Source organism: Mycteria americana, chromosome 9, assembly GCF_035582795.1.
Source record: "Mycteria americana isolate JAX WOST 10 ecotype Jacksonville Zoo and Gardens chromosome 9, USCA_MyAme_1.0, whole genome shotgun sequence".
Classification (NCBI taxonomy): domain Eukaryota; kingdom Metazoa; phylum Chordata; class Aves; order Ciconiiformes; family Ciconiidae; genus Mycteria; species Mycteria americana.
Genome location: NC_134373.1, coordinates 20,732,914 through 20,745,504, shown reverse-complemented (window position 1 = coordinate 20,745,504; position 12,591 = coordinate 20,732,914). Strand labels below are relative to the sequence as shown.

Genomic DNA, 12,591 nt, shown 5'->3' with positions numbered 1-12,591 from the left:
CTGATGTTAAAGACGTTTTTCTTCAGTACCTTATCCTCCTATAAGAGAACTACGTTTTTGCAGTTGTCTTCATTGAGCACTTCTGTATTTGTGTTCTGATTTCAGTTTAACATGAACTCTATATTTTTCTAGATTATTCCATTTTTGTTTTGGGGGCGGATACTTGATCTTTGCACTCCCTCTTACACTAAATTACTGATATGCATTTCCAGTCTTAAAAAACAAAAAAGAAAAAAGTAAAGAAAACAAAAAAACAACAAGAAAGAAAACACCACCACAACCCAACAAACAAAAAAACCCCACCCCAAACCACTTGAGTTTTCCTGCTACCTTTTCATGGAGTGTGGTACTGTACATGACTGAAAAATGGTGTTCTATTTACCATGTAGATTATTTTATTAATTACATTATATTTTAGGGACTTCTTCAGTCTTTTAGCTGTAAAAAGTAATACCAGAAACAACAGAATACTTTGTCCATCAACCTATTCTCAAATTAATTTTGACCCAAACTGAAAATCTCTTTAGGAACTTTTCTTTTAGCCACCCTCAGTTCACTCTTTCTACCTTTGCAGAGCAACCGAGAATAATTTAGGGAAAAAAAAAAAAAAAAAGAAGGGTTGGGGGAGGGGGGAGAGAGAGAGACAGACAGGATGATATTTGAGCAAAATATTTAATGAGACCTTAGAAAAAATACAAAGAAAACATAGCCAAAAGTAAAGCATCTCAGCACCAGTTGTTATGTTTTCTCCTCCCTCTGCTCCTATTCGGTTTAAAGAAGTAGTAATTTCCTTTTAAAGTATTTAGAGCCAGTTGCAAAGATTTTTGATTCTTGAAGAGCTCAGAATTTTGATAGAAGAGGTTTCATAGGTATGTTTCCTAAGATTTAAGGTACTAGGATATAAATAGTTTATATCCTGCTCTTTAAGAAATGCTTTCACCTGATCATATAGGATACTACAGAAATAAAAGCAACAAATGGAGTTAACATCAACAAAAGAAGAGTATTCTTTCCTTAAATTCTGGGAAGATTATTTTGTCCCTGCTGTTATGTTGTTTTAGTAACAAGACTCACTGCTGAGTGGTCAAGCACATTTCTTTCTCAGTTTTAATGTCTTTTCATAGTGAGGTTTACCAGCCAAAGCCTTGTTATTGTAGTGCAAACTTAATGATCAACTGCAGGTTAAGATCTACAAAGATTAGTCATTCCAAGAAGTAGCTACTGTCACATTACCACCTTTATAAAAGACCCCAAACGTTGCAAAGTAAAAACAGCCTGACTTTGGAGAGGCTGAGTATGATTTTAGGATCAATTAATGTATGAGAATCTGTTCTTTAACAGGGTCAGCTTTCTACCACTTTACAAAGCAGGAGTATAGCTGAAGACTTGTATATTCTTCCAGCTGCTGGTTTGCAGCTGGCACTAAGGAAAAGAAAAGAGCAGCAAGCAGCTATTACATACTGGAGCATGAGAAGGAAACAAAAAATAAAACATTAGGCAAGAAACCAGCTGGAAGGTTAAAGTGATGATCAACTTGGATAAAGTATACAATGATGAGAAGAAAAGGCTATTATGGGCAACGTGGAAAGGAAGAGAGCACCCAAGCTGGTAAGATCTATACCTTTTTGATTGCCAAAAAAGGTGTCTATATAAACACATTAAGGGGTGCTTAAGCACATTACAGGTGCTTACAGTAGAAATGCAGCTGTGGGACTTTTACTATGCTCAGAAAAATTAGAATCAGACAGAAAGGAGGAAGAGGGGACAGATGGGTTCTTCTGAACCAATGACTTTGAAAGCTAAAACACTGAATGTTTATCTATACAGAAAATATCTCTTGATAGCTTTGCTACAGCCTATGAAGAGATCAACCATGCACTCCTATTTAAACAAAAATTGTACCAAAGCGTATACATATCCCCTTCAACATGGATCCTGGAGTCCCAAGATCCTTGGGTTATTTACAGAAACATCTTTTGGCCACTACATGCTTCAACAGAAGCAAACAATGCAGGAGCTGTAAATACACAAGACTGACACACACTGGACAGTATTCTGTAAAGTCTCATTCTACTTCAGAGATTAAAGAGTTCCTACTCTTCTTAAGTTCCTATGTAGTAAGGTATTGTATGGTTCTAAAATCACTTTCTGTATTTTTTACAAACTATGTATGCAGACAGCTTACTCCTGTCACAGGGACTGTAAATTCACACTAAGAAAATAGAAGGTAATTTAAAAAAAAAGTATTATAACAGCATTTTAATGCAAATTGGCATCTGGAAACATGGAAAGCCAACTTGTTATCTGCCATCTATGCAAAATATCAGTGACTTCATGGACTACAACCCGGCAAGTTTCTCTTCTAGAGAGAAATAAGTTACAAATCTAGTAACACAGAGGAAAAGGAAAAAGTGAAAAGGTATTTTAGACAACGAAAGTGAAGAAAAAGTGTGAAACTCAAGAATAAACCTAGCTTGAGGTTACTCAAATAGCTACAATTTTGAATCTGACAAAATCCAAAGGAAACAGTAATGAAGGTAAGTTAGTAAGATTGTTAGCAAGTCTTACATTGAAATAGGCTTTAAAAAAATATTTAGAGAGCACACACATTAAACTTCTTACTTTTTACAGCCGTTTCTTTCAAATAGTTTAAACTGTAAAGATGGTAACTTTATGGTTATAGACTGAACTGTGTAGCCTCACTCTTAAGATCTGTTTAAAAGGCTTTAAATTATTAGAACATTATCAGTTACTCAGAAGCAGTTTCCTAGAAGAGAGAGTGTTCTACAGATGTGTCTCTTGGCTTTGAATAATAAATTTGTTAATGAAAACTAGGATACTATCTTCATCCACCTGTCTGGTACTCCAGCACAGTAAGAACTGGTTGGCCAGCTGCCTGGGAAGCTGACCTCTATTTATGTACACTTCCTCCAAGCATTAGACTGTATTAAACAGGGAAACAGAATTGGCTTTTAAAACTATACTATCCTAAAGCTAGCATTACTTTTATCATTATAAGCCAGCGAAAAAACATACCCCGTGATTGTTCCTTAGATGCTACTTCAGCCTGAATAGTCTCCACTGATGCTTCAACTGAATAGGAGGGAATGGGAACACTCACACAGTTTCTGCTTGTGAAGGCTGTAAAGTCTCAAACTTCTGCAGCAACATTTGTAGAAGGTGACGTGGTCAAGGACTAAATCATCAAGCTTCTACATACTAAGCACTGATGTTTTTACTTTATCGAGATACAACACTTAAGTATTCAAAGCACAAATTAGTCATCTTTACCTTGCTTCTGTTCTTCTCTTGACTGTGTTCACAACTGTCCTGCCCACTCTGAGTAACATGCAGGCTGCTACTAGAAATCTGAGGCTCTTTGTGGCTGTCTCCAAACCAAGAGAAAGGCATGCAAGTAGGAACAGGGGAATCTGAATCTGATGCAGATAGATTGTTGCCAGAGTCATCCAACAGTTCTCTGGAACCTCTGAAATAAGTAAATTAAATTGTGTTTAAACAACAGCAACACCCCCCACCCCCAACAAACTCCAAACACACACCACTCATTTTTATGAAAACTGATACTTGCCTTTAAATATCCATGCAAAATAATTTGAGTTTTTGAACAACACAAATTTAAGAGCTTTTGCAGTGTTTCACACAACAATTTAACAATTTCAAATAATTTGTTAATTTAATTTACTCAACTTTCACCTTCCTAAGCAAAATATAATTTTTATATTTAAGATAGGGTACAACATGTTAATCTTATGAGCCACTTTAAAATGTAACTCTGCTTTATTGTTTCCTCTATACTATTCTATGTATTTTTCTTATTTCATGAGATTAGAAGCTCATGTCCACACCATTACATTCATCTTCACAGAATTTTGCTACTGGTATACTTCAATGTACTTTAAGGCCAAACAGTAATGATAGTTTCAAATAAATTCTTAGGTTAAAAATTTTAGGAATGCAGCATGTCTGTATTAAACAAAACAAAAATAACTACCTGCTATCCAGAGAACCTCTTAGATTTTCTTTTTCTTGTTTCTTGCCCTTGCCCCCAGATTTCCGTAATCCACTGAAGTGAAAAAACCACAAGTTTCATAAAGCATTTACATTTACACAGTGCAGCATTTTTTTTTAAATCAACAAGCTAGCTTTTACATTGATTTCAACAGCTTCAAAAAGCCACATTTATGTTGTTACACAGAGCATGATTTTGCAAATTATGCATGCAATTAAAAAAGTAGTCATTCATATTTTATTTAAGAACCATGACAGAATTATGAAATGGTTTTCAGAGACCTGTTACCTTTCAAAGACCACATACAATAAAAATAAACACAGAAAATGCCCAAAGAAACTTAGCATATAGTGGATACAACCAAGAGGAAGAACACAGTTCTATTGCTATATAAATGTTCATATACAATGCAGAGTGTCTTGAACTAAGTCACTAACTACATTCTCTGTGTGTGAAATAAGTTATCATTTTTTATGGTATACATTATGATTTATTTGTTGCAGTACCAGTCGGAGTCTTCAATGTTAGCTGGCTTCAACAAGCTTTATACCTGGCTCCAAAGGAGCAAGGCTTATTGCAAAACGTAGCAACTCTTCTCTCAAATCCCCAAGTCCAGTTACCACACTGCATTTCCAGATAACGTGCAGCTTGCACTTTTTTTAGCCCTGTTCACAATCTCATCTTCTAAATGAAATTCAGAAATCCACTCACCACTGCTGCCCGCCTCCAAGGAACAGTTCAGTAAGCAGCTACTATAGTCAAACCCTATGTAACAACACCTCTACTGTAGAGGGAATTAAGGCAAGACAGGTATCTATTTTAGACTGTAGTGCCAGCAGGACGTAACATTAGAGTCTTTATTCCAAAATATTGTTGGAGCCTAACTACACATGGATTTGCAATTTAATTCACAGAGAAATTGTGTATTCAGATAAAAACTGAAGAACCCCAAGAAATTCTTTGAGGGAAAAAAGTACAGATAAATAAAATCAAAATGTGGTAGACGCATGAATGGAACATTACAAGTTCAAGATGAAAAAGACTCTATCTGGTGGTGTGGCTATGAAGTAGCATTACCGGATTTCTGCAACTTGTTTTTATTTAGAGAACATAATATTTTCCAAAAGTAACACTGAAAACCATTTATTTCCAAATGAACACAAGTAAAACCTTACCCAAAATCTGGAAATCTCCTTTTGGACTTCCCTGATGATGTTCCTTCATTTGTTTCTACTGTCCTGTCTTCATTTTTCTTTTCTTCTGCTTTTCATAGAGGGATGAAAAATAAAAATGTTATTCTAAAAATACTTGCAAGTTTCATGTACTTATGATGATGCTTCTAAGTAAATAAGATACTAAAACCTGAGTAACAGTATCAAAATTCACATTCACACATGCAGATACTAGCTGAAAATATTACAGCCATATCAACATAAATTAATCTCTACGGCATCTTCCCATCATTCTGGCTGTGCTGTACCATTCAAAAATGGCAACGCAACAGTTGCTTACGACTGATCAAAAGTATTGCTTTTGATAAACAGTAATTCTACACTGTCTACAGAAAGATAAAACTTACCACAGTATTTTGCTTCAATGAATTACAAACAAGATAGTTTAAGATAGGTTTAGAAAAAAGTACCTCCTTTTTTTGCAAAATGTCAACTTCAAAATACACCAACTAGATAACCAGTATAAGATGCATGAAAGAAACTCAGTTTTAAAGCAACAGGTGAGCAAGTACAGCATTTCATCATCCTTTATTACGCTTGAAATATTGTAAGATGTTCCTTTTGCATTTTTTCTGGTTCAGTAGCTAGTCCAGGCTAGCTACTTGGAACAGGGGCTACCTATGCAAGCTGCTAGCTCCAGAAAGTGTGCCTAACCAACATGATAGCCAGTACCTGGAGAGCAGACAGATCCTAACAAGCTGAGTTTCTTGGAAACAGTATACAAACTGTGACCATTCTAAAGAAATAATTGGGACTTTGAAGCTCCTCCAAGACTGTGGTATTTTCAAAACTGGAATACAACCTGCTAGGATCCAATTGTTCACCAGAGGGAGTGTGTTCAATTCCAACTGCTCAATTATTAAGTGAAATTAAGTGACAAACTTAAGCATCACGCTACCTCTTCCCAATGGATTGTGACAGATTACTGCAAATCCTGAACATACTTTCTTTTAAATTCTCAGGCTACTAGATTATTTTTTTAAAATAATTGAAATACGTTTCATATTGCAAATCAGGTGTTTCATAACTAAGCAGCCTATGAAAGAGATGCAGCCTGCTTTTTGTGAGGCAAAGTAGGTTTTAAGCTCTGCCTTCAAGAAAACTCCTGACAAAGTAATGTACACAGATGCCTTCAAGGATCGTAAAAAACAAAAATCATGTTTATTACACAAAACTGATGACAACTCCCCACCACTCCATCAGTTAATAATCCTTCCTGAAACAAATAATGGTTATCTCAAAGTTTACATGCTGAACAGTCAGGGGTTTTTCCTTTTTTTTTTTTTTTCCCCCCATATCTGATCAGTAGTTTCTGATCAACATCAGAACTTTATCTAATTAGTTAACCACTCTTTCTAAACATATAACATCCAATAAATTATAACTACCAGTTAAACTGGTTATTTTTCCTGTCAACTTAAATACAAAACCAGAAGAATTAATTTTAATATTGACATTTGTTTCCACCTCTCTCTCCAGAGGTAATATTTTAAGAAAAGAGGTAATTTCTAAAATGCAGTACAATAAGTTAAAATACAGACTGATACGTGAATGGATGGGAAGGTAATAGAAAGGATTATTTCAATGAAATAATAGGTAGACATTTAAATATGGTTAGAAAGCAACAATCTAGCAGAAAGTAGCATTTAGTGTCATTTTGCCTACAAAGAGTGAGCTTTCAATACTAATCCTCATCTTTGATGTACTGCATTAATTAGCTCTTCCAGTGACTCTGCCAATTTTAAGACATCACAAAAAATTTGTGACTTCAGCCATCACAAAAAATTTGTAGAAAAGAAAGCAAAAATCACTTATATATTAGGTACTTGGTTTGGTAAGTTGTTTTTTTTTTTTTTGAAAAAAACAAACAAAAGAAACAGAAGCTGGGGTAGAGACTATTTTTAAGACTTTATAGAAACACACAGAGTAAGGAGAGTATAAAACAAATCCTGTTTTCAGGGTATTTTTTGTCCGAGCTGTACAGAAAAGACAGCAAGTGTAATCTGCTGTTATATATTGTGCTAGCTGACTAAAGGAAATATCAAGCATTTAAAATATTTTATCTGATCCCTTTTTCAATTATTCATAATAAAAAAAGCCAAATACTTCTATCAAATAATGATTAGTAGTGACTAGGCTGATTATAACACCTTTAACCTTTTCTAGTGAGAAATATCCTAAGAAGGCGAGATGAATAATGGGGTAATTCCCATAACACTCAGAATCCGTATCTTGTTTAAACACCTGGATAACGTCTGGAAGCACAAAGCCAACACTGAATTTTTCTGGGAACCGGGAAATCAGTCAAACTTACTCTCCAGTACACTGCCACTTATGAAGCTAGTGTTTTGCAGAAATGTATTAGGAGCTTTACTGATTACCCATAGTCAATGACTTAGCTTCCCTCTAGCTTATGTCAAGGCAACCATTTAGACTCTCTAGATTTATAGATTTGAGCTTTTACCAAACTGACTTAGACCTATTCCTTTCTGTAACTGTTTAATTGAAACAGCATTTATTCTGCAGGCACCTTTTAGATTCTTGGCGCTCTAATTTATTTTAGAAATGTTGAGTTTTTGTAGAAATTTGGTAACTCGTTGCAGATGAAGGAATAAAAAGATAGATAAGCGTATTTCAGAACATACTATTGTTGTATCAAAATCTTTCAGTAAGTAAAAATAGAATACAATGGACTTGCATACTTTTTTGCTAACTTCAAACTTTCCTGAAGAGTTAACAAGTGGTTTTAGAACAGGTAATTAGTTTTGTAGTCAATTCATTTTCCCTCGAAGTAGTTTATTGTTCAATATTCACTTATATCTAAAATCTGTAATACTTTAACTCCAAAGAATTAAAATAATAATAAACCCTTAAGTCTTACCCTTGGCCTCTTTCCCTTTCCCTTTTGCTTCTCTTTGCTTAACATTCTTGGGATACCCTTGAGGAGAATTTGGAGCCATCTCTTCAGGAGGAGGTGAACGAGTGGTGGTTGTGCTATTTTCATTGTTTGGTTTGTGTACTGGAGAAGAGTGCGTGGAAGCAGAAGGACTTGACTCTAGAGGACTTTCTGTGCTTTCTGTTTGCTCAAGCTTTTCACTCTTTCGATCTATGTCGTCCAGGTGTGGGAGAGTTAATTTTTCACTTGTTTCTAAGGTCTTGGTTAGGTACACAGTGGAAGGTTCTCTGTTGAGAACAGTATCTTCTGAATCCTCATCCTTCAACAAGTTCAAAAGTTATTTTGTGATAAGCATGACATATAATAATTCACTATCTGATCTTTTACCAGGATGTAAGGATATGCTATGTGACACACAAACTTCCTCAGTTCAGAAAATTTTAATTTAATCACATGTAGATACCATCTAAATCACATGAAGCTGATTTTATAGGCTTTCCTTTATCCACCCCTATACAGATCTTTCTGCACATCCCAAATCATCTTTCTCTAGCCAAGTCAGAAATGTTCTGGTACATCTTGTCCATTCCAATTCAATGCAACCACTTTTCAGTCTAACTGAAGTAGTTCAATCTTCTCCCTCTATGATAGGCTCTCTCATATACCAATTATATATACCTCAATTCTTCAACTGGTTTCCAGAAACGTGCTAGAACGTTTTACTGGTGTACTTTTTGTGGACTTAAATGATTATTTATGGAATAATGAAGCATTTCAGATGTGTTTAGTTTTCAAAGAAATTTGGTAACTAACTTGTTTCAGATGAAGGAATTATTAGATAAGCATATTTCACAACCTACCACTGTCATTATATCAAAATCTTTCAGTAAGTCTAAGGAGAATACAACAAGCTTGCATACTTCTTTGCTAACTTCAAATTAACTGTGCCACAAAGAATATGTCAGCTATCACATATGTGGTATGAACCCAAACAGGGTTTTTCACTTGATACAGCATAAAAACATGATGCTTTGGCACAGTTTGAATGAAGCATGGACAACACTTACAATTGGCAAATACAGATAAAACTGAACATATGTTCAGGCTCCTGAATGCATAATTATCTACCAATATCGGTACCTGTAGATTTGCAGTCTGTTGTCCAGCCCCAAGAGATTCTTTCAGCTTTGATCGAGAAGGTGGCTGGCGTTTTACTTTCAAAGCAAGCTGAGCTTTTGCTTTGTGGGCACTGGTGTCTAATCTGGGAGTATCCCCAACAAAAGCATCAAAATCTGCAACAAATATGTACTTCTTTAAAAAAAAGAAACTGGTAGGCAAGTTCTCCAACCCACTGTCCAGAAAAATATTCAGAAGTTAAATCAGAATTATTCTACCTCTTAACCATTACTATATGAAAAGACTGTTTTACATAATACTACAATATTTTAACATATTATGATAGCAATTTCTAATTAATTTGAAATATATCTCTACCCAATTTCTTCAATTAAAAAAAAATAAAATCCATCAGGATACAACTGTATTATGGCTTGAAAACTGAATTTTATTCTCAGATAGATAAGAATTTGTGCCCAAAATGTACTTTCCTATTCTTGTTCTTTACAAATTCTTTAGAAAGTACATAAGCATCTACCAAATCTTTTAAAAATATGCTTCTCAGTTGAACCACCATCTGGTATTTTATAACATTCTGGGCATAAAATTACAAGACAAACAAAAAATATCATAGCAAGCTTTGGTGTAAATCATAGCTTAAAATCAATGGGATTTTAACTGACATATCTCAGTGTTTTAGTCCCACTAACATTATCGGTTTCACTAATAGAGAATCTGAGGAACAGTGAAGATGGATCTCTCTTCATCTATCTCCTCTTTCCCACAGCATTTAAGATATAGATTACTACAATACTGAAAATGTTGGGGGACCTAAACAAAAATATCCACACTGGATCAGGTCAAACATTTACCCAGTCAGTAGGAAATAGCAAAACACTTAACTTCTTTTAACAACAAAAAACCACTACACATATAACTCCTCCTAATTTTTGTTAAATGCAAATCAAAGATCCTACAACCTACTCACCAGAAATTAACATAGCTGAAGAATTTAGTCTTTCTTCAATTGATTGTGTTTCTTTTTCATTTTCTTCTCTTATCTTTGACTGTTCATTATATTGGCCTGGACTTTGACAGCCATCTTCCAATAAACTGCCACCTCCAAACATATATGGCATTCTCTCATATACTTTTAATTTACTTTCAAGCTCTGAAATCTGCAAGAATTAAAATTCAAAAGTGAGGTACCACTCTCCAAGAATGCAGAAGTTTATTTCAAAATATAATACTGCTTTACTTTTTCCTGATATATTTTCAGCTGTTCTGCATATTTCTGGTCTCTCTCTTCAAGCAGCCTTGAATGATCCTCTTCTTTTTTCATAAATTCTGTTTCTCTGGTGAAAGAAATATATGCATATATATGAAATAGTAATATATAGATATGTAGAAAAATACATAAAATAGAAAAACGCACAGTTGCATTTACTAAAAAGCATTCTGTTAGTAAACATACCTTATAGACTGATCTTTTTCAATAACTGATTCATTAATTTTGTAACATCACAAAATGACCTGTGTATTTGTACGCTTCTACTGTCTTCAAAAGAAAATACATATGACGCTATGATTTACTCTGGGATGAAAAAGGATGTGTTGCAACACTTTTTCTACAAATTTACAACCAGCTCTCTACCTTTAAAAGTGGCAGGTTGCATACACATTTAAAGTGTGAAACACGTGCACAACCCCTCTTACGTCTTACTTTCTTCCACAAAGATGCATGCACACACAGTATTTTCCTTCCAAAACCTATGGTAGAATTCTTTGTAGGAAAAGAAATGGCATTTCAAGTTTCTACTTGGTTCATCCTACAGAAATTGCAATGGCTGGGTTTTACAAAAAGAAACAATTATTACAAGAAGGAAATAAAAATAAAAGCTGCTTTTTCCTGCAAGTCAGATGGAATAACATACAAAACCAGAAAATAAGTGTAGAACATCTACACAAAATGCAAAAGCTTCAGGGACCGTCAAAGGAGTAATGGGAATATGCTAAACAGCGAGGAAATGGAAACCAGCATGTTAGCAGTCATCTTAACGTACTTTTGAAATTCCATGCAGATAAGCTTCAGAGGAGAGGGGAAAGGAGACCTTTAAAAAGCTCAAACAGCACAAAAATGCACTGTGAAAAGTTACATTTCTGGATGTGGACTACACAGCAAAAGATCATGCAAACTGCCTTTAAAAATAAGTAGCAAGTGGAGAAATTGGGGACAAAAGAATTATACGCGTACAGTAACTATCAAAAGCAACAGTTGTGTTCTGTATTATCAAGACACTTCTACAAGTATTTTGCAATTGGCTCTTGTTTAGCTAAGAGGAAAGAGGGTAGAACAAATAGACACAACTGCATAACAGTGTTCAAGTCTTACACAGGTGTATCTAATAAGCAATATTACCTCTACTAAAACACACAAACCTGTTAACAGATTGAAGATACTGTTTTCATGCTGCCATTTTGATGGGCTAAATACAGATCCCAAACTCTTAATTTACCTCAGCATTCCTTTTCATTCCCCCTACAAGATATAACTCCTAACTCAGACAATCGCATGTATGTGGCTTTTTATTATATATCCTTTGATGCCTACCCTATCTGGAACACTTAAGTTGGTCAAAGCTAGAGGGTTTTTCACAAACAGCAAAAGATATTGCCAAATACCTCATGCCAAATTTCAAGTAGTCCTTCCAAAACTATAGACACATTGCAGTTTCTCAACTAAGTTATTTCAAAAATTTGTTATTGAAATATTAAATCATTTTTCCTAAGCTTAGAATCAAAAGCAGCAGCAAAATTTTTGGAGCAGTCTTCCAGAAGCTGGTGAAGGTATGGAAGAATTCAGCATGTATAGCACACTGCTTCCTCTGACAAATGAAAAGAAAGTGTGTTAAGCAAATCCTAACCCTAGATATTGTTGTCAGTTTTCCCCATAATGTACAAAACATACAAGCAAGAAATAGAGACCTGGTATTTTGGGATACTTACTTTTGTTGGTAATCTTTAAGCAATTTCTTGGCCTTGTTGTATTTCTTTTCAAGGGCATCACATTGTTCTTGAGTTTCCTTAAGATGCTCATTTACTGTTTTGCATAAACTCTGTGCCTCTAGCCAGTAGGTCTCTAACTTTTTAATTTTCTCTTTGCTTTCATCTAAGTTTTGCTGAAGCTGGGCTCGACTCAGTTTCCATTCATTTTTTTCTGCTTCAACAATTTTTAACTGAAAAGATTAATACTTAAGGAATTAATCTAAACTAAAAGATGAAATAAAAACCACAGTTGTTTATACATGTTTAAGTAG

General features: G+C 34.6%; 1 protein-coding gene across 9 annotated transcripts in view; it reads right to left on the bottom strand.

Annotated features, from left to right (window-relative positions):
- Positions 1-12,591, bottom strand: part of LOC142414428 (neurabin-1-like) — a 43,241-nt gene that overhangs the window by 9,980 nt on the left and 20,670 nt on the right. For 6 of the 9 annotated variants that reach the window (XM_075511644.1, XM_075511641.1, XM_075511648.1 and 3 more), the window contains exons 9-16: positions 12,281-12,510; positions 10,533-10,629; positions 10,263-10,452; positions 9,299-9,450; positions 8,144-8,477; positions 5,206-5,293; positions 4,013-4,084; positions 3,292-3,487 (exon numbers count right to left, since the gene is read on the bottom strand). In XM_075511644.1, the coding sequence (XP_075367759.1) occupies positions 3,292-3,487; positions 4,013-4,084; positions 5,206-5,293; positions 8,144-8,477; positions 9,299-9,450; positions 10,263-10,452; positions 10,533-10,629; positions 12,281-12,510 (1,359 nt within the window). The remainder of the gene's footprint in view (positions 1-3,291; positions 3,488-4,012; positions 4,085-5,205; positions 5,294-8,143; positions 8,478-9,298; positions 9,451-10,262; positions 10,453-10,532; positions 10,630-12,280; positions 12,511-12,591) is intronic. The other 3 variants (XM_075511645.1, XM_075511647.1, XM_075511649.1) reach the window with 1 other exon arrangement.